The sequence below is a fragment of the Lacerta agilis genome, chromosome 4 (assembly GCF_009819535.1).
Source record: "Lacerta agilis isolate rLacAgi1 chromosome 4, rLacAgi1.pri, whole genome shotgun sequence".
NCBI lineage: Eukaryota > Metazoa > Chordata > Lepidosauria > Squamata > Lacertidae > Lacerta > Lacerta agilis.
The window spans coordinates 24,857,488-24,883,587 of record NC_046315.1 but is presented as its reverse complement, the minus strand read 5'-3'; the positions used below and the strand labels follow the sequence as shown (position 1 = coordinate 24,883,587).

At 44.0% G+C, this 26,100-nt stretch overlaps 1 protein-coding gene across 1 annotated transcript in view; it reads left to right on the top strand.

Annotated features, from left to right (window-relative positions):
* Positions 1-25,758, top strand: part of SLC7A1 (solute carrier family 7 member 1) — a 35,352-nt gene extending 9,594 nt beyond the window's left edge. Inside the window, exons 2-12 of the mRNA XM_033146430.1 lie at positions 5,348-5,731; positions 11,209-11,367; positions 13,231-13,387; positions 16,634-16,752; positions 19,918-20,140; positions 21,017-21,156; positions 21,885-21,987; positions 22,464-22,675; positions 23,668-23,834; positions 24,819-24,927; positions 25,400-25,758. Of these exons, the coding sequence (XP_033002321.1) occupies positions 5,362-5,731; positions 11,209-11,367; positions 13,231-13,387; positions 16,634-16,752; positions 19,918-20,140; positions 21,017-21,156; positions 21,885-21,987; positions 22,464-22,675; positions 23,668-23,834; positions 24,819-24,927; positions 25,400-25,509 (1,869 nt within the window). The 5' untranslated portion in view covers positions 5,348-5,361 and the 3' untranslated portion in view covers positions 25,510-25,758. The remainder of the gene's footprint in view (positions 1-5,347; positions 5,732-11,208; positions 11,368-13,230; positions 13,388-16,633; positions 16,753-19,917; positions 20,141-21,016; positions 21,157-21,884; positions 21,988-22,463; positions 22,676-23,667; positions 23,835-24,818; positions 24,928-25,399) is intronic.
* The last annotated feature ends 342 nt before the right edge of the window (positions 25,759-26,100 follow it).

The window sequence follows — 26,100 nt, the reverse complement described above, 5'->3', positions numbered from 1 at the left end:
CCTCCTATGCATTAAAGACAACAGCCTTATTCAGATGTACAATCTTTGGCTTATTTAGCTAAGAACGATATGAATTATGTATCAAACGTGGCAGGGATTTTATTGAAACTACACTTCCTTGTGATGGTGTAGATCAGGCATCCCCAAACTGCGGCCCTCCAGATGTTTTGGTCTACAACTCCCATGATCCCTAGCTAACAGGACCCAGTGGTCAGGGATGATGGGAATTGTAGTCCAAAACATCTGGAGGGCCGAAGTTTGGGGATGCCTGGTGTAGATTAAAGACCACTTCCTATAAAAGGGTAACCTGGGAGTTACACAGCCAGTTTTAACTCTGTGCTCTTGTTTGGGGTCTCCACCTTTTAGCTTTTCCTTATAACCCACAGAAGTTGTACAAATTAAGAGCCTCAGATTAAATTCCGAAACCATCTGCTTCAGAACGTTCCCCCAGATTTCACTATAGTTTTAGAATGTGTAGCCTGAAGACACTCAGAGAATCATAGAAACAGAGTTGGAAGAGACCACAAGGGCCATCCAGTCCAACCCCCTGCCAAGCAGGAAACACCATCAAAGCATTCCTGACAGATGGCTGTCAAGCCTCCGCTTAAAGACCTCCAAAGAAGGAGACTCCACCACACTCCTTGGCAGCAAATTCCACTGTCGAACAGCTCTTACTGTCAGGAAGTTCTTCCTAATGTTTAGGTGGAATCTTCTTTCTTGTAGTTTGAATCCATTGCTCCGTGTCCGCTTCACCCTCCTCTATATGACATCCTTTTACGGTATATATTTGAACATGGCTATCATATCACCCCTTAACCTTCTCTTCTGCCTTAGCTATTTCGCTTTCCCCCGGTGCTGCAAACATGTTGATGGGAGTATAATGTTGGTTACAGAATTGGAGGCAAGTAGCAGAACGGAGTACAACATTCTGTTCAATAGATTCTGGAGCAGAGGATAGAGAATTGAATTATGTCAATGGGGGCTAAGCATATGTAACACATCTGCTAGAAGTCTTTGAAAGGATTTGCCGATAAATCAGTGACTATATATTGCTCCGTGTCTGCTTCTCTGGAGCAGCAGAAAACAACCTTTCTCCCTCCTCAATATGACATCCTTTTATATATTTGAACATGGCTATCATATCACCCCTTAACCTTCTCTTCTCCAGGCTAAACATACCCAGCTCCCTATCATCAGTGATGATTCACTCGTCACTGAATATCAGAGATCTGAATCGGTATTCTCAGTACTTGTTTTTCTGAGGGCGTCTTTATATGGTGCATTTTTACACATGAAACGTGAATGCGACAAACAGGTGTTTGAGAAAGTGTGTCCTCTGGGAATGTATCTTAGAGCTGGTATTGGCCACAGCTCCCTGCTGAGTCTGTTAACCTTAAACTTGGTTTTTCTTCATACAGAATAATTGGTAACTATCTGAAAGATGATAGTTAAGTTGGTTAGAGTGTGGTGCTGATAACGCTCAATCCCTGTGTGGGACAGCTGCATATTGCAGGGGGTTGGACTACATGATCCTCAGGGTCCCTTCCAACTCTTTGGTTCTGTGAATATACATTCCTAATTTTCTACTATAACGATTAGCTACCAGTGCACATTCAATTATGTATGAGTGAGGCAGCAGTTATGAGTCACTTTTTCAATAGATGATAATAATTCCTTTCTGAGTCCAGCATTTTTAAAGCTTCAGTTCTTTTTTGTATAGGATTTGGAAATGTGATTTTAATTAAGGAATATACTGCATATGATCATCTCCTTTCTGCAGGGCCTTTTGAAGCCAGGATCTTGAGCATCTTCAGCAGATTAAAGCCACAAATCTGGTGTGGGATACTTTTGGCCTGCCAGATCTTATGGGACTCCCAACTCCCATCAGCCCCAGCCAGTATTACCAGTAGTCAGGGAAGATGGGATTTGTAGTCTAGCAACACAGGTAGCTCAATAGCCACATCAACCCTAATGTATGTATTGTGAATGTAGCTGTTAGATCCTGACCATTGTGATCCTTTGCAGAACAGCATGGTGAATGTGCTTTCGCTATTGTGAAAATTATGAAAGTTTGATTATAAGCAGTATTTCTCACTTGGTTATTGAAGAGTTCCCTCCCCCCTGTTCAATAATTTTAGCTATTAGGCAAACGACATAAGTTGTATTTCCTTTTCATCAGTAGGTGTACATATATTACAAGAGTCAGTACCCACTCTGGGCTCAATACCCACCCACTTTTTAAAAAAATAAAACGACTGACATTAGTGACTGAAGGCGAATAAGTGTGTGGGTGATGCTGCCATGGCAATGCTTTCTATTGACAAGCTGTTCAGTTCTGATATTGTCACTTACTGAAATACCATTAAAATGTAAGGTGTGTGGGTACATGTGCACGACACACACACACACACACACAGTCTGTCACTTAAGCCTATTTGCCAGCACTGCAGGAAAGAGGCATTCGGTGATGATGCAATTTGAGCAGTTTGTTGCAATCGCTGCAGAGTTGCTGGGGAGGTCCTGTTCAAAGACGAATGTGGTCAGAATAGTTATAAATGGTTGGCTTAAATCTGAAGGGAGGGAGGGATGAATGCTGAGCATTCTAACCGGAGAGAGGGAGAGGCAAAAGATGCCCATAGGTATCAAAGAAAACAGTTGTCTCTATTGTATGTACAGTGTCGTTCAGCATAGTGCAAGTACCTCAGGAAATGGGAAATACATATAAACAGAATGTTGTTCCCACAGGAAATTTACATGCTAGTGCATTTAATCCAACAGGACGTTGCAGAGATAATGTTCCTTGCTTCTGTTGGTTTCATGTAGATGTAAAAAAGGTTAAAGGTAAAGGACTCCTGGACAGTGAAGGCGACTATGGGGTTGTGGCGCCCACCTCGCTTTCAGGCCGAGGGAAGTGGCGTTTGTCCACAGACAGCTTTCCAGGCCATGTGACCAGCATGACTAAACTGCTTCTGGTGCAACGGAACACCATGACGAAGCCAGAGCGCACGGAAACACCGTTTACCTTCCCATCGCAGCAGTACCTTTTATCTAGTTGCACTGGCATGCTTTCGAACTGCTAGGTTGGCAGGAGCTGGGACAGAGCAATGGGAGCTCACCTCGTTATGCGGATTTGAGCTGCCAACCTTCCGATTGGCAAGCCCAAGAGACTCAGTGGTTTAGACCACAGCGCCACCCGCATCCCCTGATGTGTACATATGTATATGTATATGTATATGTATATGTATGGACTGGCTGAAGCTATTCAACCCATACAGCTACATTCTGGTGATGAATATATTGGGCTAGGCAGAACAGGCTGAGCTTGTAGCCATGGGGGCATGTAAATGAGCCAATCGAATGTGCTTTCTGGATTCAATAAGTGGATATGCTATATCTAATCTATATCTATCTACTCTATCTATCTATCTGGTCCACATGGTTGGAATATCTGACCCCTGCATATGCAGGAACAGCTTATTTTAAATAAGCAGCATTTCAAAGTAACCCACTTCTTGGAAAAATAATCTGCTTCCTGCATTCTTGATTGTAAGAGGGGAGCATGCAGGGGGGAAATTGCTAACGAGGAAAAAAATTAGTCACCTCTTCACTGAGGAATCTACATTAAACAAAGAAAAAGCATTTATCTTTGTTGAAGGTCAGATTCCCTCCCCCTGCAAAAAAAAATCTGCTGTTGCTAGAAAAGAAGATGAAAAGTTAGGATTTGTGCTTGTTTTGAATGAAGGAATAATCAACAGGCCTCTAGATCCTATGATGTCACTGGGACTCAGAACTCGCAGTCTAGCCTCACCCTTCCTGATCTCACTATTTGATGTCTGCATTTTTTAAAGGCACTAACATAACCCAAATTCTGCAAGAAGAAAAGCTTAATTAAATCAGAGAAGCGGACACGGGGCAATGGATTCAAACTACAAGAAAGAAGATTCCACCTAAACATTAGGAAGAACTTCCTGACAGTAAGAGCTGTTCGACAGTGGAATTTGCTGCCAAGGAGTGTGGTGGAGTCTCCTTCTTTGGAGGTCTTTAAGCAGAGGCTTGACAGCCATCTGTCAGGCATGCTTTGATGGTGTTTCCTGCTTGGCAGGGGGTTGGACTGGATGGCCCTTGTGGTCTCTTCCAACTCTATGATTCTATGATTCTATGAAATCCACATAGTTCCATATTAGCATTCTTCTGCTAGACATGGGGAAGGCCAAAAGGCTATGCAAAGCACAGAAAAATCACTCTAATCCTCTCTAGATCTTGCTCCTACTCTTCCTCTGCTTCTGAAAATTTCTAGGCATTCAATCTTTTAGGTTGGAAGAGCAATTTAGACACCAGTGGGAAACCAGCAAGTAGGACCTGAGCTCCTGAGCTCCAGAACACTCTTCCCCTCCTGCAGTTTCTAGTGACTGGTATTCAGAAGCATACTGTCTCCCAATGTAATCCTTTGTCCAGGTAGCAGCTTTCTGCAGCTGGTTTGTGTGTGCATTTATGTGTGTGCACATAAGTTACAGAGCATTGCCTGACCCTAACTAAGCCAAGATCATTTGTTTGAAGACAAGGACCACAGTTCAGCACAGAGCTAGATGTGTTGGGTTGTGGGCTAAGTGCCCAGAACTTCCCAGAAGTGAGACTGGTTACTATTTGGCAAAAAAGCATGCTTCTCAATGTGATGGAAAGCAAAACATAAAACGCAGTTTTGTTTGATAGCCATAAAGTTTTCTCTTTCGTCACTGAGGCTGAATCCTGACAAGGCCTTGGTGGTACTTGGGCCTGGGAATTGAATAGGCAACTTGTTCTGGATGGGGATACATCCCCCCTGAAAGACCAGGTAGCTTAGTCAGGGGATACTCCTTGATTCAGCTTTGTCCCTGGAGGCCCAGGTGACCTCAAGTGGCATGGAGTAGCTACGGGTGTTGCTGGACAGAGATAGCCTAGCCATAGTGACTTATGCTCTGGTAACATAATGTTTGGGTGATTGTGATGCACTTTCTGCCTGTGAAAGTAATCTGGAAATTGGAGTTTGTGCAGAATGCGGCCTGGTTCAGTCCCTGGCATCTCCAGATGGGACTGGGAGCCCCGGAGAGCTACTGCCAGTCAGTGTAGGCAGTACTGAGCTAAATGGACCAATGGACTGACTTCTGTGGTTGTGCATATCCTGTTTTATGCATGATGGCGTATGGACTGCTGCTGTTTGGGAGGCCTTGCTTTAAACGACTTGTGGAGCTTGAGAAAGAAAACCACAGCCAAAACAAAGCTATTTCTGCATAATACCACTTGGAAGGTTCAAATACTGATAACTGATTTATTGCACGTTCTCTCTCCTTCCCTCTCCCCACCCTTCCAGGTTTCATCAAAGAGATGGGCTGCAAGGGACTTGTTAGTTTTGGACAGCAGTTGGTTCGTCGGAAAGTGGTGGACTGCACAAGTGAGGCCAGCCGGCTGTCGCGATGCCTCAACACCTTCGACTTGGTTGCCCTTGGCGTAGGCAGTACGCTTGGGGCAGGAGTCTACGTCCTTGCCGGGGCAGTGGCTCGAGAAAACGCAGGACCTGCCATTGTCATCTCTTTCCTGATTGCTGCTCTGGCTTCTGTGCTGGCTGGACTTTGTTATGGGGAATTTGGTGCCAGAGTCCCAAAGACTGGATCTGCTTATCTCTATAGCTATGTGACAGTCGGCGAGCTGCTGGCCTTCATCACGGGATGGAACCTCATTCTCTCCTATGTCATCGGTGGGTAATTTTTTTGTGCCGTTGCTCAAGTTATACTGTGCAAAATGCACAGCAGGATCTGTGAAAAACTGTATTTCATACCCTGTTTATAGCTGCAGTTTCCTTTTTGAGAGTTCAAAGCACTTTGTGCAAGTTACTGTGTTGTAATAGGAAATGCGCAATATATTTGGATAAGGAGGACTCTGTAACAGACTCCGGCTCGGATAGTGAGTGAACGAGCGCTCTCACTAGGAAAACAACAAGGCTGTAATCTAAACCCATTTAAGTAGGCTTACAGGTGTTTAGATTGGGCCACAGTTTCTTGTTGCTCCAATCTTTCTGTGGAAATCCCCCTGTTAGCTTTAGTTACTGTTCCAGCTAAAAGGAGATTTCTGTTTGGGTTTCTCTGCTGGATTGATTTCACATAAGCAAGCACTCATGCATCACCATGCATACATCTAATTGATTGATTGATTGCTTAAAATGTCGCCATGCTGCTTTTCTGAAACTCGAAAACTTATAAAAGAAGAAGAAGAAAAGTAGGGTAGTAGTTAAAATCAAGCCAGAAAACACTGAAGTAAATTGCCAGTTTTTCGTTTTCTGCAACGTAGTTAAAGCCGGGGGTGCCTTTCAGCTCTATGTAAAAGCATGTAGAGATTTTGAACCCGTTTATTTATTGCACTTGTATCCCACCTTCCCTTCCATCATCAGACTGGAGGGCAAGTGCTGTGAAGGCCTTGCTTCTGGCAGCTGCAGGTTCTTGCCTCATCCACTTTCAGAACGCAGAGCCAGGGCCCTGATAGGAAGACTGCAGGGAGGGCATTGTCCCTGTGTGCTTTATTATGGAGGAAATAACTTGTGAAAGAAGATAAAATATAACCTTGGTAGAAGAGTGAGTGGAATGATAAGAGCAGGGAAGTGTTGGGTGGAGTTAGCTGTGTGTGTGTCAGATTGGTAGCAAAATGGGGAGTGAGGGGCTGTGAGGCAGGCAGAGAGGAAGCGAGATGAAAGGCATAATGAAAACATATGTAAAAGGAGATCACACAAGGCCAGGAAGCGAGAACTATAAGAATGTTGTCTCTAACAACTTCCTGTTCAGGAGCAATTAAACATACTTTTATGTTTTAAGTGCCCACGTTCTGGTCTGGGTGGGTTCCAAGGTAAATACATCTCACCCCACCTGACTTGTGTGGATGCAGTTGAGACTTCTCTGGAAGTCAGTAGGTGCTGTTTTTAAGGGAAGCCAGGACTCAGCGGAGTAGTGCAGAAACTGACTTGAGTGATCACCTATCGACCGCCTCTGGCGAGGAACCTATGGAACACTGCAGCGACGTGATGCACACCAGCCTTCCCCAACTTGTTGCCCTCCAGGTGATGTTGGACTAACATGTCCCATCGTCCCCAGCTATTCTAGCCAGTGGTTGGGAATGATAGGAGTTGGGAGTCCCAGCGTCACATCTGGAAGGCACTATGGTCGAGGAAAGTTGATGTACATAAACAATGTAAAATCGAAAATTCTTTCTAGTAGCACCTTAGAGACCAACTGAGTTTGTTCCTGGTATGAGCTTTCGTGTGCATGCACACTTCTTCAGATACACAATGTAGGTTGATGAGTCCTAGAAGCCTTATTTGGGCATTATGCTCTTCAGTAGGACTTGCATGGGGGGAGAGATGGCGGACGAGCATCCTCGCCATCAGGTGGAGGACGACTACTCTTGTAGTCATGGAGACTGCCTGGAGAATGCTGTGCTACTTGGAGCCTACACCTCCCTGCTGGAGATGGTTTCCCTCCAACTTGTGTAGGACGACGGGGTGCAGGTGCTAGCAGACGCGTCTCATACGTTCTGTTCACTTGTGAGTATAATGTCTGGGTACGGCTCAAGTTTAAGGGGGTTGAGCGCAAAGTTCTATAGGAAGTTAATTAGACGTAAGCTCTATTCATGTGCTCCTTTGAATGCATGAGGCCTTAAACTAGGTAGAAGGGAGCAGGTGTATGTCTGCTCCACCACCCCTGATGCTGAAGGGGGTTGTGTGTGCATGCTTGCAAGCCCCTTCAGAACTTGACACAGGAAGGGTTTGGGGAGGAGAGGGTGTGTGCCTGGTATGTACTGGAGCATTGGGGAGTGGCTGCCAGCACATGCATGCCCTGCACATCCTTTTGAATGAATTAATAGGGCTTTAGAATGAATAGGGTGAGTGAAAATTAAGGCCCGGTTAGTAGGAGGACATTGCATGCTTAAATGCATTTTTATATAAAAATTTTGGTGCGTAGGAAACTGGCGCATTCAGAAGGGAGTTAGGCCTTTTCCATTGATGTACTAGGGGTTTTGTGTATGTGTGTTTTAGAAGCTTGCATAAAATTTTTAACATGGAGGCAGCAAACAAGAATGTGATTCCACCCCCGCCCGCCCCAATCTACAGGCCGAAATGGCACAGTCCCTATAAGGCAGTATTCCCTAATTATTCTGGAAGTGTAGATTGTCTCTTAATACATCAGTGAAGCTCTGTTGATTTTTATTAGACCAAATATTTGTACAGTTCAATTTAATAAATTTATTTTGTTGAACCTTGAGGAATTGGCTTTCCTTGTAGTAGTGTCCCTAGGGAAATGGGTGTTTATTGCCTCATATTCATTTAGAACTACTTCTTTTTTATGCCCAGACAGCAAGATTAATTTAACATGTTGACATTGCATCACTTACCCAGGAGCACCTTCAGGGACTTCTGCATCATTATAGCGACTGTGGTTTGAAATCCGCTCAAAGCAGGTTTTTGCTTGGCGGTTCCTGGAATGTAGCTGAACAATGTTCGTCTTTGATGATATCCAAGCTATTTAGTACAGTCTTCCAGTGGGCAGTTTTTGTTGCAAGGAGAAGGCATTTAGCTGTGTGTGTGTGTGTTAAGGTGGGAGGATAGATATTAATGTTTTGCTTGTATTTCTTTAAATACTTGCTGAAGCACAGCATGTATTCATTCTAAGGATATAATTTGTTTAAGGAGAGAAATAGGAGTGGTGTTGTAGGGAAGGGTGTGGAGGGAATGTATCTTGAACTTCAAAAGCTCCCTATTTATTTACATCTCCTTGGTTTTCATGCACATCATTTAAAGGAATTTCCTTGCTTTTGTAGGTGTTTATAAATGTTGCAAAACACAACTCTTGTTGATCAGAGAATGGGCCCTCTCCATAACTTCCTCCTTTTAGGCAGTTCCTCAAAGCTTTGTTTAGTAGCTTAAGAACTGGATATAAATGCATTCTATGAGTGATCAGGGAATATTCACAAACAGTATACTGAACGGTGAAATGTGTTCATTTTTAGCACCGTGCATAATCTATATTAGTCCCATCCCATAGCGTTCATGTGGTCATCTGGGTTATAGAACTGAGCAAACTGACAGCTTCTTGAATCACTTCCTCCAAAATGGTGCCACCTAGATATTGTAAACTGCTTTGAGGTCCACCCCCCCGGTCAAGCAGTATAAAATTTTTATGAAATCATAGAATTGTACACATGGAAGGGATACCAAGGGTCATCTAGCCCAACCCCCTGCAATGCAGGAATAAAATAAAATAAAATAAAGAAATGTTGGACAACCCCATTTCCATCAGCTCTAGCAAGCATTACCAATGGTCAGGGATGATGGGAATAGAAGCCCACAGGTGGACCTGAGTGCATTAGCCCAGTGGGAGTAACTGATGCTCACATGGCTATAGCAGTTGCCTGAAATCAGTAATTTGGGCCACAGTAAAGGTGGGACGTGGGTGGCGCTGTGGGTTAAACCACTGAGCCTAGGGCTTGCCAATCAGAAGGTCGGGGTTTGAATCCCCACAATGGGGTGAGCTCCCGTTGCTCGGTCCTTGCTCCTGCCAACCTAGCAGTTCGAAAGCATGTCAAAGTGCAAGTAGATAAAAGCTCCGGCAGGAAGGTAAATGGCATTTCTGTGCGCTGCTCTGGTTTGCCAGAAGCGGCTTAGTCATGCTGGCCACATGACCCGGAAGCTGTATGCCGGCTCCCTCGGCCAGTAACGCGAGATGAGCGCCGCAACCCCAGAATCGGACACGACTGGACCTAATGGTCATTGGTCCCTTTACCTTTACCTTAAAGGTGGGACAGCACTGGTTTGAGAAGAAGTGGTCAGTCTTGCCTTGCTTCCTTGTGCAACCAGCTTTTCTTGCTTTCCTCTCTCCGGCACTAAAATCCTGGATCCTGAGACTGCTTTCTAATGCCTATGCAAAACTATCCGTGCAGTTGTGTTGTGATGAAAGGCAAACTTTTCCCCATGGGCTTTGCAGCATGGCTGTTGTTTCTGTGTGGTCTGCTCACACTCGTCCCTGTTAACTTTTGAAATGGGGAGACCATATTGGAGAGATGAATTCGTGATGTGGAATCTGTTGCCCCTACTACCCTATCTCACCACACTTCTGTGGACCACACCTCTTGAGTTCTCTTGAGTAGCCCCTGGCCCTGTATACTGTGCTGCTCTTGAGAAGAATATTTCTTGGGCAAGGTTAGATGGGCTCGTGGTAAGAATCATAGAATCATCGGGTTGGAAGAGACCACAAGGGCTATCCAGTCCAACCCCCTGCCAAGCAGGAAACACCATCAAAGCATTCCTGACAGATGGATGTCAAGCCTCTGCTTAAAGACCTCCAAAGAAGGAGACTCCACCACACTCCTTGGTAGCAAATTCCACTGCCGAACAGCTCTCACTGTCAGGAAGTTCTTCCTAATGTTTAGGTGGGATCTTCTTTCTTGTAGTTTGAATCCATTGCCCCGTGTCCGCTTCTCTGGAGCAGCAGAAAACAAACTTTCACCCTCCTCTATATGACATCCTTTGATATATTTGAACATGGCTATCATATCACCCCTTAACCTTCTCTTCTGCCTTAGCTATTTCACTTTCCCCCGGTGCTGCAAACATGTTGATGGGAGTATAATGTTGGTTACAGAATTGGAGGCAAGTAGCAGAACGGAGTACAACGTTCTGTTCAATAGATTCCGGAGCAGAGGATAGAGAATTGAATTATGTCAATTGGGGCTAAGCATATGGAACACATCTGCTAGAAGTCTTTGAAAGGCTTTGCCGATAAATCAGTTACTATATATGAGTATTTGCATAGCAAGCAAAGGCAATTTTGATGGAAAGAGCTCCCCCACCATTGCTTATTGTATATTCATGGAAGCAAGTGTACGTGGCAGCCTTGAGGAATGGGCATAGGAATGGTTGCCAACGATCTCCAATCCCTGACCCTAATGCCTTGGATTACCATCTTGAAGAATCCATTTGAGGATTGACAACAGTCCCTGTGTAGTTTCGGAATATAAATCACAGCGCTAGAAGTCCCTGCCCTAAATCTTCCACTGTTAATTTCTTTGATTTACGATTGCACCACATAGCCAATTGTGGTTTTCTATGTTTACAAATTACCCTGAAATCAATGGATATAGTGTGGTATTGAATAAACAACTAAGCAGTTCCCAATTTTTATTCTCTGACAGGGACATCAAGTGTGGCCCGAGCATGGAGCGCAACGTTTGACGAACTCATAGGCAAGCACATTGGGATGTTCTTCCAACAATACATGTCCATGAATGCTCCTGGTATTCTAGCAAAATACCCAGACGTCTTTTCTGTTTTCATTATCCTAATCTTAACAGGTAAGACAGAGGAAGAAAGCTGGTTTGGGAAGTTTTTCTGGACTAAAAATTTGTTACCCTTCTGCATTCTCTTTGTTGGCGATCCCAGGAAGAGCAAACACCCTAACTATATTTTTCAAAGCTGCTTTGTTTGCCTCAAGTGTCAGGTTGACCTATTGGAAAGCTGGCAGAGTTAAGACCTCAGCGGCCACCTTCGCTTTGAAATTGCTTTGATAAAAGAAGGGCGCTGTAGGTGCTTAAGTGGAAATGGGTGTCAGGCAGCAACAATGCTTATTAGCATAGAGGAGGAGGCATGCTGGAAGTCTTCAAATGCTGCAGAAGGACTTGGACTTGTTAACTTCAACAGTCTGCCAATTCCTATAGAGCTCCAGCCAGGAAGATGTGGGGAAAGAAGACAGGGCTGCCATCATGCTGGTGGATGGATGTTTATCTTGCAAGAGTCAAAACATTGAAACACTGTATGGACTTTATTTATTTAGTGAGCGCAGAATTTATTCTTTTAAAAAAGGAGAAACCACCCAGCCTTGAAGACGCATGTAAAATGTGCTGGATATGAAACTGCATAAACTAATTTTCTCCCTGGTATATTTTGGCATTTGTGGAACAGTGGCCTGGTTGAACTTGTGAGTGGATTGCTATTGTAGAAAATAAAAGCCTCCAAAGTCTGTTTTTAATGTCGGGGGCTTCTTGTGCAGGCCCTCTAGTTTGTGGCCGTACGCAGCATTCCCCAACCTAGTGCCCTCCGGGTGTTGTTTGACTGCAGTTATAACCATCCCTGACCACTAGTTATGCTTGCTGAGGCTGATGGGATTTTATTTTTAAAAATCTGGAGGGCGGGAAATGCCTCTGTGGAGCAGTTACAGCAGTAGCTTCTAGACAGTAGTGTTGCTGCCATTTTCCAGGAGGGACATGGCCAGGGCTGAAGAGATGCCCTGGAGGAGACAATTTGATGCTCCCGCTGGTGCACCCAAGCAGCCCCTGTCTGGCCACTGCCTTGCCCCCACCCTCCCTTGTTAAGTGGCAAAAGCACCACTGGCTGGGAGACACTTGCTGTGGCTCCATCCACTGGTTGAGCCACTCCTGTACCAGGTTAGAGAAAGCTGCCTTGGAGTTGCAATGCTGCCTTCAGTGTGGGAGTATTCATAGCATACCACAATGAGTGAAGAAGTCAACTGATTTGTCCATTCAGAGTACATTCTAATACTCTGAATGGGGAAACTGGTTGACTTCTTCACTTCAATTGAATTGGCCCTAAAAGGAAGACCAAACTAACTCAACATTTCTCTAAAGTCCCATACTTAATTGTTGAAAACACTGTAGATTGTTTCTGTTTCTTGAAGCTCTCGGGAGATTTTATTGATTTGTTTGTAAGCATTTATAAACCGCTTAATATTTTCACAGTATTTAAGTGGTGTACAGTTCTTTTAAATAGCATTAATAACGCAGCCTAAAACCAATAAAACGGGGATTAGGGGATGGATTCAGACATACAGATCCGGTTCTGATTGTGCAGGTCACGAAAAGAGCCTGGGAAAAAAAAACCAAGGGTGGAATTCGTATGCCCCTCTCCTCCGTAATTTCTGTGGGGAAGGATGGTTATTGCAAAGGAGGAGGAAGAGATGAGAAGAACCAAAGCAAACAGGAGTAAGAGGGAGCATGTGAGCTCAGCATGTTTATGACTGCAAGACTGTATTTGCTTGTAATGTCTGAATCGAGCCTTGGGACAACTCACTGTGCTAAAAATAATGTAACGGGTTAGCAGCATGGCAAATTGTGCACCAGTGAAAGCGTTGATCTTTCTAGAGACAAAATACCTTTGCTGTTGATAGAGCTTCTCTAATTGCCCACCCGTACATTTTCTAGGACTTCTAACTTTTGGTGTGAAAGAATCTGCAATGGTTAACAAAGTGTTCACCTGTATCAACGTCCTTGTCTTGGGCTTCGTGATAGTGTCGGGGTTTGTGAAGGGATCGATTAAACACTGGCAGATCCCAGAAAACATCTCGGATCCTTCACACAAGTAGGTTCAATTTTATTTTCACCTGCAGTAACATGTGTTTGTAGGTTTTGTAGGCTTATTTGTGTAGGTATGCAGCAAGTATATATTTAGTGTGGGCCCCTGTCTCATGCATTCATTTGGTTCTCTTTAGTGAAGTAGAATAAATATGTGCTGGCTCACATATGAGGTGCCCCTCCTGAAATGATTTCCGGGTTGGTGTCAGGCTTGAGAGAGGACATGACTTGTACATGTCAGTGGCACTGCCTCTGTTTGCTGGCATGTGTGCAGGACACCTTAGTTTATCAACCGTAACTGAGCCTCCACCAACTTGGGCATTGAGAGGTGATGCATATATATCATACCTGCTCAGCTGGGAACCCAGAAGCATTTCTCCAGGGAGTTTTTTTGTGGCGCTCGCCTCATAAGCGGAGAAGCCAGGAATAGGACCCGGTTTTGTAGGCCCCTTTCAGTGCTCGTTCAGTTTCCTCTCAAAATTAAGCAAGATGCAGCAACTAGGGGTGCAAATTTAGACTGCAAAATGATCCCATTAACAGCAGCTGTGAAGTTAGACTTGGGAAAGTTTTCAAAAGCTACCACCTCCCTTCTGGAAGGTTGCTTCTGCGCTGTGGGGAGGGAGCTAGAATCCTTCAGAAATTCAATCTATGAGTCTGCCTCGATATTTCCAGTAGCAGAGGACCTCCTCCTTTTACCATCTCCTATGAAACACTGTGAGAATTCTTCTCAGCTGTGCTAGGGCACACAGAGTGCCTTTTGTCTGTCCCGGCTCAGGATACCAGCCACTGCCCTGTTTCCTAGGATCAGAGCTTCTCTGCAGAGTTTGACTGCCAGGAGCAGGGCCTGATCTATGATGCTGCTTTTGTATAGCACTGCTCTTCATGTGTGTTAACTGGCCCATGTTTTAAATGATATTTTGCTACAATGGTTGTTTTTACTTCTACTGTATATCTTCTGACGATCTTCTGAGGCCCTTCTTCATGCACGTCCTCCTTGAGAGGTCCGGAGGGTGGCAACACGAGAACGGGCCTTCTCTGCAGTGGCTCCCCCCGTCTGTGGAATGCTCTCCCTAGGGAAGTTCGACTGGCGCCTTCATTATACGCCTTTAGGCGCCAGGCAAAAATGTTCCTTTTTAACCAGGTCTTTGGTTGATTTGACTGACATCCTATGCTCTTTAAAAATTTTTTTTTGGGGGGGGGGGAGTTATTGGGTGGTTGTTTTTATTTTGGTCATGGATTTTGTGGTTTTATATTTTGATTTTATTTTGTAAACCACCCTGAGATAGGGGTGGTATATAAATTCTATTATTATTATTATTATTATTATTATTATTATTATTATTATTATTATTATTATTATATTTCTGGAGGCAGTGCACAAATTCTACTATAAATAAATATCTTGAGAGGTTGGTGGTGTAATGCCGCCTTCCTTTCACACCTGCTACTTGCACTTTCCTCCACTTTTGTCTTTTAGGGAAACATTTCCTTTGCTTAGGGATAGTGGTGACAGCAGTATAGAGATGCTTTGCAATTTCATTCTGGGCTGTGCAGTAGAGTCCTTCCAAGTACATCTGCTGGGCATTCGTCACCCAGCCTTGCATAACTGGATTTAGGAGTTGTTGCTAGATTTACGTAACAATTCCTCTTGGCTATGCTTGAGTTAATTAAGCATGTCGGTGACGTTTGGAAACAAAATATAGGCCTTTTAAATTGGATGAGGCATTGAGCTTTTGAAAAGAGATGGGTCCATCCAGGAGATAGAACATTTCTCCGTATGGATTTTGCGCAAGGGCTGGCCTCTGTAAATGATTAGTTCAGAACCATGGTTGAACCAGAATGGGATGGAAGAGAGAAAAGGTGTTGCTCCACTCACCACTGACTTTTGGCCCTGCCCACAGCTAGGATGTGGCTATGACAAGTCATTGCTGGAGGAGTTATGGGGGAACGTTTCTCTGTCCCTGTCAAGTGACTGAGGATGGAATACAAATAAGTGGCCACTGCTTAATTGGAGTTGGCACTTTCAACCAACTTGCTAGTCTTTAAGGAGCCGCAATTCCGTTTTTGCAGGGCAGAATTGTTCAACACGAACAGTCTGCGTATAGATTGTTCTATGCAGCACAGAGCCAAAGCACTCTGCTATTGAACACACAAAGAAAAATAGTAAAACACTGAGCCTACTTGGAACAAAATGAACTAGGAACAAACGCTCTGGCAACTGCATATGATTATTTTGGGCCTCGTAGTGAACGGCTTGCCAGGCTAAAATTATTGAGGACACATTCAGTACAGAATTAGGGTCCAAGCTAGCTTTCCCCAGCCTGGTGCCCTTCAACTCACTTCAGTCCCAGCTGTGCTGGCTGGGGCTGTTCCAGTCCAAAACATTTGGAGGGCACCAGGTTGGGGGAAAGCTGGTCCAAGTGAAGGGCTTCTGAGATGTCCTTTTGATTTTCTTGCACTGCTCTTTGTGAATTTAAGCTCTGCATCCTTTGGCCAAAACCTCTGAAGAAGCAATCAGATGTTTCAGGGGTTTTTTCTGTGACTTACAAAGTTTTGCCAGATTTAACAATAGGAAATCAAAAATTCTTTTTGAAAAAAGCTGAATGGTTTCAAAAACATTTTGCAAATAATACTAACTGTTTTGTAGTTGTTAATAATAATAATAATAATAATAGATAATAAATTTCCAGATAATAGCAAAATGTGTTACTCAACCCTATCTGTGCCTACTTGGAAGTAAGTCCCACTGATTTTAATATAATTTCCTGTGTCCACTGGGAGTATTATAGCCTTTGTGTGCTGTGGTTTGTGATGATCTCAAATCTACAGGTTTTGTGCTTTTAGCAGGGTACAGAACCCCCAAAGTTTGCTAAATGGCCTAAACATTAATAGTGCCTTGCCCCAAGGAATTCTCGGAACTGTGCTTTGGACAGGGGTTGGAGTGGATCTAAGTGTCTCTACCAATCTACGGTTCTCAAGCTGTGCTGATCTACTATCCTGTTTCCTCTAATGGCCAGTCAGACACCTGTGGGAAGCCCAGATCAGGACATGAGGGCAATAGTCCTCACCTGCAACTAAAACTGGTATAAAACCAGCATACACCTCTGCTATAGATGGACCATTGATGTGTCAACTGCATGTCTTGTTGGAGGCAATTCTTCCTCTTGAAATCATCAATGTGTTGCAAACTGTCCTTTGGATCTGCTAGTCTTGTTGAGAGGAATAACCTACATCTCTTGTTGCCTGTTTTTAGTGAAACCATTCCAGAACATGGTGTTGGTGGGTTTATGCCCTATGGATTATCTGGAGTTCTTTCGGGGGCAGCAACATGCTTTTATGCATTTGTGGGATTTGACTGCATTGCCACCACAGGTAAGGACCCAGGACTCACAGTGAATAAACATTGCTCTTCATTATGAATTTTGCCCACAGTTCGGCCTTCTTTGTATGTTGCTGATCATGAGAGCACAAAGATTGCGGAATTTGGGGGGGGGCAAAGGAAAACGTGGCAGTTCTTCCCTCATTAGCAATGTTGTGTGTGGACATCTATAAGCCGCAGCAGTCCTGCAAAAAGGAATGAAAGTAATAGCTGAAGAACTTCTAGTTGATAGATTGTCTATTAAGTAATTGCTTTTGTTTGCTAAATGTGCTTTCTGTACAAGGGAGCCCTTTTAAGGATCAGAACAAAGAACAGTCACTTCTTGTTCACCCACCCAGTGTTAAAAAAAATGTTTACATTAAATTTGTGAAACAAAGCAAACCGTTTTTTTGATTCTGTTCTCCAAATCGGCTGCCTTTCTGTGGTCGTGGCTTTAAATACTCCAGCCATGCTTGCATACAACAATAAGCAAGGGTTTCTTGCTTACCACGGTTTACTGTGGAACAAGCACTGTGCTAGTTCTTTCTGCCTGATCCTGCCTTCCCTGGTGCAAGTGGGATAAATATATCAGGAAGTTCTGACTTCCTGCTGCACCCAAAACAGGGATTATGGTTTGGGAGCAGATGGCAGCATAGTGCTCTTCCATGGCAAACCTAAGCCAGAAATCATTACCTGTGAACATCACCATTGTCTTGCCAGTCAGAAGATGTGCACCCTTTCTTCAGAGCACCTACAGTGCTGAAGCCTCTTCTGCAAGGCATGGATGTGGCCAGGATACACCAAAGTTTGTCTAGGATATATATTCTTTTGTTCAAGAAAATATACTTTTTGGTACACACATGGAATCTCTTTCCATAAAGCTAGCAACCTGCCTGGTTTTCTTGGCTAAGTATCTCTGAGTACAATTCAGTTAATTTAATCGTACTGAGCTGTAGCCAATTTCAGAGTAGACCATTTAAACGGATGGATATGTCTAATATTGGTCCATTGATTTCAGCGGGTCTTCTGCGTCAAACTACTGGGTAAAGTTCACTGATTATATCATGCAGCTGCCATGGAGAGTTGATAAGTTAAGGGCTAAATGACAAAAAATGCCTAAAATGTTATAAGTTTGACCTTTTCTTACACCCCAAGGCTCTAGTCTGTCTTCCTGCCACCCTTCCTCTTCCTTCCTTCTGGTCAAGGTTGACTTTTGTTTCAGTTCTGCTCAACTTCCTTGTGCCGTTTAGGTCACTGTGACTTGGTTCACACATCACATTAAACTATAGTTGAAATAAATTGTGGCTTAATGTGAATGAGCAGAGCTGTTGGATACCATTTGTGGTTTTATGGGAGAGAAGCAAACCACAAGTCCAGGTTTGGACAACATGACAAGCCAGGCTATGGCTTGTTTCTCAGCAGCAAGGCAGGAACAGAAGAAGAGTGAAGCGTCGGGTGATTTTGACAGCATACACCAGTTCAATGTTTCCACTGTGTTCTTTCTTTCTTTCTTTCTTTCTTTCTTTCTTTCTTTCTTTCAAGAATGCAGTAAAAGTGAGCTACTCACCCACTGCAAGATTCAACAGGCGCTCAATACAGACTCCTTTTCTGGGTGGAGATTTAGCCTTACAAGTCTATAATGTTAGGTGGATTTAAAACTAGCAAAGTCCTGTAGATCCACATCAGATGTTAAGGGTTAGTCTGTGGGTTCAGCAGAATCAAATGGTAATGTGTGACCTTCATGCTGTATGTGATCTCATGTTTGCATGAATGCCTCCTTGTGACACAAACTTCCTGCATGCCCTGTGTCTGGTCTTTTGTAATGGAGATGATCAGGATTTACTAAGTTGTGCATGATAACATGACCTCTGATGAGTTTATCTCCAGGTGCAGAATTATAGCCAATTATGCTTTCTTGAGCCGTATTCTAGATGCCTTTGAAGCGTTAATCTCTTAATCTGATCATAACCCCTCTTCTGCAATATGTAGAAACCCACTTGCTTTTATATTTAGATATCATGCAAAATGGTTGTCATTTTAAAAAAAGGCAATTCCATCAACTGAATTAAATGCACATATTGCAAAATGTCAGTACGATTACACTATTTTAGGTACTGAAGGAAATAAGGTTTCTATTTAATTGCTTAATAGGTTACATGCATATCCGAAGAAGAGTTCATTAAATTTCTTTCTCATCAAATTAGTTTGGGGAAGAAAGGATTCAGTACATCTGTGTGACACGCGCAATAGCAACTCCTCAAGGAGTTCCAAATTGCAGTCAGCCTCGCTTGATTATCATTGTGCAGTGCCATCCTGTACACGTCTACTCAGGAGTAATCCCCATAGAATTCAGTAGGACAGTCCCAGGTACATGTGCATAGCACTGCATTCATAGTAGACCATGCCAACTAATCAGTTGAATTTTGCACAGTCTGAGACAAGGGTTAAGAGCTTCCTTTGAGAGAGGACTCTGCATTTTATTCTCACTTTCTTTCTCTGGTTTTGTTTTTGTTTAGATTAGTTTCCTTTATCTTATTGTATTATGAAAAAAGCTTTAATAAAACCTTATTTTTTAATAAAATGCACAGTAGATTGTGCTGTTGACCATCGTATGACCCGCAGATGAATGAGTTCACTGAAATGCTTTTTTAAATGATTGTGTTCCCTTAGAACGGGGGTGGGGGTGGGCAAAAGGTAAATTTGAATTTACCGATATATCTCTTTGGCAATTGACTGAAGATTGCCACGGATTTCCAGATCTCTGTTGTTTCACAATAGCAAGTGAAAATTGATGGGGATGGTGTGGAAAGCTGGTCTTCAGAATCTGGCCCTGTATCATTTCTCCCTCGGCTTCCATGAACCCCACTTGCAAAATAGGAGCATAAATTGGTTGCCATTGGCCATGTCTTCATGCTGATCTACTGCACGTCAGTAGATTTGTATTGCCTAAGTTAATTGCCTTAATCCTTCACAAGAGGAAATGGCACTTCAAAAACTCCCTGCAATTGAAGCTTCTTGGCAACCCTTGAATTGAGGGAGAATACAGGTTCAGCTCCCCCCCACCCCATTATTTCATTGGGTTGCAAGGGGGAGATAACAGCTAAAAGAAAGGATTTATCCCATTCATTGTTTCTGTAATAACATTTTCAGTCTTTGTGGCTGTTTGTTTGTTTTCGTAGGTGAGGAAGTGAAAAATCCCCAGAAAGCAATTCCAATAGGAATCGTTGCATCGCTTCTGATTTGCTTTGTTGCATACTTCGGTGTGTCGGCTGCTCTTACCCTCATGATGCCTTACTACTTGTTAGATAAAAACAGCCCCCTGCCTGTTGCTTTTAAGTATGTGGGATGGGATGGTGCAAACTATGCAGTGGCTGTTGGTTCACTCTGTGCCTTATCCACAAGGTAAGATGCTGCGGCTTCCTTTGCTACTTGCTCAGCGGGGTTTGTGCTCACCTGCCTGTTCTAAGACGTAAATGCCCAGAATACAAAGACCCTTTGAGATTGCATGTGTTCGCCTTGGCCTCATTTCACAATATGATAGATGCAGATTGTGGGGAGGGGGAGAGAGAGAGAGGCTTTAAAAAATCCCTTCCATGATAGGTGAAGGGTTGTAGCTCAGGAGTGCTTCCTTTGCCTGCAAGATACTCTGTCCCTGTTATCTCCCAGCAGTGCTGGGGAAGAACCCCATCTGAATTTTTTTTGAGATCTTCTGGTGGCCAGCATGGATGAATGTTCTTCCACCTGGACTCCCCAGATGTTGCTGAACTACAGGTCTCATCATCCCTGGCCATTGGCTAAGATTAAATATATGGTGACCCAAGGCTGAGGAACACTGGCATAGACAGTTCTGAGCAAGAGGGTCACTGGTGTGACTCAGACCTAAGGGCAGTGACCTAACACCAGCCTTGCTATGCAGTCAGAAATGAACCATTTCTATGTAGGAGCTTAAAGGCTCAGCTTATATGGCTGGCTAACTGGGTTTAGAATAAGTTGGGATACCTGATGTTTCTAAAGTGTTTTGTGCATCCTGTGGCCCTTGGGAATGGGAAGGAAGGAGAAACATCTAGACCTTGCAACTGCAAAATGGCAAAACTTTTCCTTTGTCTTTCATTGCTTGATAAATTACAAATCCCGTCTTTAGGTGCTGGTGTCGGTTTCCTAAAGAAAGTAATTTTTCTTAAAGTAGAGATGAAGATTCTATTGCTGGATTGTTTTTGCAGCAACAGTTTGCCTCGTAAATGCAAGATGAGCTTAGGTTATGCCCGTGTCTCTTTCTAGTCTCCTTGGATCCATGTTTCCAATGCCAAGAGTTATTTACGCTATGGCAGAAGATGGACTACTGTTCAAGTTCTTGGCTCGTGTTAATGAGAGGACAAAGACTCCGATGGTGGCTACAATAACATCGGGAGCTATTGCAGGTGAGACCCCGAGATCCCCGAAGAAAGGACCGAGTAGATAATCCTGTTTTAAAATGAGCAAATTGAGCTAACACCCCAGTCCTCAGCACATTCTCATTAGTTCCTCAAATAAAGCACTTAAGTGTTATGCAAGGAGAATGCCTTGTACTTTCTAGAGTGTTGCGATTGCATCTCATCTTGGAACTGCTTCAGGCAGTTCCTTTGTCTGTTGCATCATACAAAGAATTGGACCAGCATTAAAACATACCCACATGTACTCAGAGCTTCTCTTACTGTTTTTTTGCTGTTTTCTCTGCCAAGCAGAGTCTCTGTTTAATGAGCAGCCTTCAACAGACTGCTGCTGTTTGTGAAAACAGGACGAACAAATATCTTCCGGGGTTTAAATGCTCTTTTTTTTTGAATGCTGGCCTTGGTATTCATATTTGTTTGTGTGGAAAATCAGGCTTCTAAAAGTCACGGGGTGCTTCCACAGATACAAAATGCCCCCTGCTTTAGGAGCAGGGTTTTAGGGCAGGGAGAAGAACTGTTGTGGTCGTCTCCACTGCCTCGTCTTAAGCCTTTATTTAACACTTCTTTAAATGCAGTGCAAGGCACGGGACTCCTGTCTTTCTCTTGGGTTGCTTGGAATGAAAGTGTGAATAAGGAGTGAACTGTCATGGCTAACTAGTCTTATATATGAAATGGATTTACCCCACTGCATTATCTGTGTCTTCTTTGTCTCCCACCAGCTGTCATGGCCTTTCTATTGGACCTAAAGGATCTTGTAGACCTTATGTCCATTGGGACACTTCTTGCTTACTCCTTGGTGGCTGCCTGCGTGTTGGTACTAAGGTGCGTCACAACGTTTCTGTGTTACGGTGCGGAGAAGATGGTTCTCAAGTGTTCCAGATGTTATTTATTTAAAAATTCCAAAATTGGAACAATGGTATGTGTTTTTTAGGCCAACCGAAACATCATAATATAGTGTGCAAGCTTCAGAGCTCTCCTGAACTCTTCATCAGACTAGGTCAGGGATGTGTCACCTTTTTTGTCCTTGTCCCCAAGTGCCACATTCACCCTTGGCCCAATCCTAAAGCTTGTAGGTGTGAACAGTGAGCTGTGCTCTTCCCTGCTGGGGATATTGAGCAATATTCTAGACAGCCACTGGCTTAGAAGATTTAAGTGGCATTTAGCAACCCTCTCCTTTGGAGTCATTGTTTCCAGTGCCCGGGAATCAGTTTGGGAAGAAAACATATTAGGTGAGACTCTCTTATAGTTACAGCGGATAGGATGGTGCTTAATGTGGTCCAATTCTTATTTTCTCTTAGGTACCAACCAGAGCAGCCGAACTTGGCCTACCAGATGGCTAGTACAAATGATGAGGCAGACAACAATGAGTCCGTGAGCACCAGTGAATCTCAGACTGCGTTTCTGCCTGAAAAGGGAGAGAAGTTCTCCTTAAAAGCTGTTTTCCGCCCCCCAAATACTGATCCTTCCAAACTCTCTGGGTCTGTAGTAAATGTCTCCTCCTGCATCATAGGTAAGAGTTGGCTGCATGTGCACAATTGTTAATTTCTTCTGCTCCAACCTTTCTCTGGACATGTAACATTGATAACGTGGTTAGTTCTCTATAACGCATGCAGCTGCAGCTTCATTTTGTAAGATTGACTTGCAAAATTCCCATAAAATGTAGCATATGGGTTTGTTTAAATATCGGGAGCCGCCACTTTTTAGTTCCTTTGCCAATACCTAATTCTTGGTTAGAATTTTCTGGTACCCTCCAGATCTTTATTGTACAACAACTGACTGTGCTGGCTGATGGGAGTTGAGGCTGGTGAAGTATTCTGGTCCAACAGGACACCAGCTTTGGGGGTGGTTAAGAGAGTCTGCACACTTATGGCCTGTGAACTCTAGTTGCAGCAATCAAATTTTGTGCACGCCAGACTGTATCAGCAGATTAATCCCCTGGTCTTGGAAGAGCATCAGATTATGGTTTTGAATGAGCAGCCAGAAGTGAACTGGCATCCGTGTTGGCTGCGCATATAGGAGCCTGTAGGGTATATAGTGCTGTGATAGAGCATCTGATTTACATGCAGAAGGTCCCGGGTTCAATCCCCTGCATCTCCACATAGAGCTGCCTGGAGAGCTGCTGCCAGTCTGGGCAGAGAACCCTGAGCTAGGTGGACTATTGATCTGACTTGGAATGAGTCAGCTCCCTGTGTTCCTTTTGTCGGATTGGGACATAAGATTGTACTGGTGGAGAGCCGAGTCGGAAATGGATTTGACCCTTCCGCTAACTTGCAGCATCTATTGATGAAATATATAGGAACAGGGGCAGACTTGCCCCTGAATTTTTGTGCATGCACAGATTTAGGATCAAAACTACAGAACTGTGCAACGCACTGCTGCATTTGCTATGGATTTTACCGTTCTTGGCTTGATTTTAAAATTACCTTTGCTTTTGCATTCAGTCTTTCCTTCCCTCCACCAAATCAGTGTGACAAACATTTGTTCCATGTGTCTTGTTGCCAGGTGTTCTTATCGTCACCTTCTGTAGCTGGAGTGTCCTTGGCAAAGGTGCTCTGAAGAACGGGACCCCGTGGGCTATTGCTTTGCTTGTGGTCGTTTTCCTCCTCTGCTTCTTCTTCACAGTGGTTATCTGGAGACAACCTGAAAGCAAAACCAAGCTCTCGTTTAAGGCAAGTGGTCTGCAAGGAATGGGCTGGGGTGATTGTGGGTGGGGGAAGCAGTCGGATTCTTTGTTGGCTCCATGCACGGAAAGAGAGATTAATGGAGGTTAACCTGCTTTTTCTAGAAGGGCAGGAATTAGCAAGGCATGGGCAGGGGGAGAGGAGGCGCAGAGCAAACTTTCCCACACAGATTGGATATGTGCACCTCCAGCTTGACCTTCAGCACTCCTGATATTCCTTTCTTTTGCTTCTCATCTGGCAGTCTGTCTGTTTAGGTTTAATAGCGGCCAGGCAGAAGGTATGCAAGGCTGCATTTTGGTTTTGGCAATCTCAGCGTAATCTCCAAAAGCACCAGCTCCACACTTTGAGATGCAGCCCCTGGAAATGAGCTCTTGTTCTCTTTTCTCACTGAGCCGCAAAAAAGAAAAGAAAAAAGCCACACCAAACTTGTATTTCAGCCTTCTTACCTTCTACAGACTTTTAACCCTGAAAGGGGGTGGTGGTGGAGATTTTTAGTACCCCTTGCTCTTTGTTTTGTCTAAAAAAAGAGAGTACCCCAAATACCGCTCCCCCAACTAAGTACTAGTTTTAAAATTTATGCATGGCTTTTCCATTTATATTTTTTAAAGCAAAGGTCCCAAGTGATGTGAAATAAAATGGTAAAGCCAAATGTTTCAACAGCATCTGGGAAGGCCACCAACAGTGACAAAATTAAACTAACAGCAGAGATGAATTCCATTTCCAGAGGAACTTTCTGGATGATGTTATTGCTCTTGTAAATGGCTAATGAATTCTTCACAGGGCCAATTTTAGGTACCAGCTGAAAGCAAATGATATTCTCATATGCCCCCTTCATTGGCAACGTGATATAGGAGGCTCAGTTGTCACAAATGGATTGTGCGACCACACATCGATTACATGGTGTTGGGAACTTGCTTGTCCCAAAATAACACCCAGAGGCACAACAACCCATTTTTTTTGTTCTTTTTCCAGGTCCCCTTTCTTCCCGTCCTTCCGATCTTGAGCATATTTGTGAATGTTTATCTCATGATGCAGCTGGATGTTGGCACATGGATACGATTTGCTATCTGGATGGTGATAGGTGAGTTTGCAACTGGGTTTCTGACCATGCAGAATGATGAGATTCTCTCTCTCTCTCTCTCATCTATCTATCTATCTATCTATCTATCTATCTATCTAAAACAGAAGGAAGTTGTGAACAGTGCTGCAACAATATTTTATTGGTTCCTGCACCAGAGTCCAAATGCCCCCTCCCCACTGCTATAGGGCCAGTCCTTCCAGAAGTCTTGTAGCACCATTCAGACACAAGTTTCTGCCTTCATCTATCTCCCACCCTCCGTGGTTCTGCCTACCGCAAGTCATCCTGCCGGGTGACAGGGCTGGGCTTGGTTCTGACCTTATATGTGGCATAACCAGATGGTGGTATTGCTGATTGGAAGACATCAGGCATTTTCAGTGGGAGAGATTAAGCAGGCGTAATGCTTTGGCTTGTGTGCTGCCGGATGACTTCATGCTCTCTCCAACGCTGTGCCCCTTTACCTCCCTCCCTCCAGGTCTGGTTATTTATTTTGCCTACGGCATGTGGCACAGTGTGGAGGCGTCCTACTCGGCACCGATGGATGCAGAACGAAGTACGGACAACAACGTGGACAGTTGCAAATGATTGGCAGCCTGGTTGTGCTAAAGGACACCTGAGAGCATCCTCTGCAGGGAAGGGTGCTTTCCTCTCTGGGACCCTGAAGTATTTTGTTCTGTGGAGTATCAGGTGGGCTTCCGTGTCCCACTGCTGCCCCTTGCAGCTTGCTTTTACCTTGGTAGTACAGTTATAAGGGATCACAAGGAAAAAGCCAGGCCTCTGGCACACTTCCAACAACACTGTTATCTGATGCTGGCAGCTCCCCCTCCCTTGTCATAAGTACCAGTATATTGAAAGAGAACAGCTTATCAGCGTGCCAGTTCACTTCCAATGCTGCTATGAGACCAAGCCTTACAGAGGCCCTGCAAAGTAATTCCCCAGGTACGGTCCTTGGATTCAAGTGAAGCAGACTCCGTACTGTCTCCAAAGTCACCTGTGTTGGACCACCAAAACCAAGGGACCTTGCCTGAAATGAAAACAACGCCCCAACCGTCTCTGTGTTAGCAAAACACCCTACCCCTTGCAGGACTGATCTGATTGAGAAAAGGACTTGGTGGTGTTATTTAATCATCGTACTTGACTTATTTTGTGCAGGCAACTCCTGCGCTTTGAAATGCA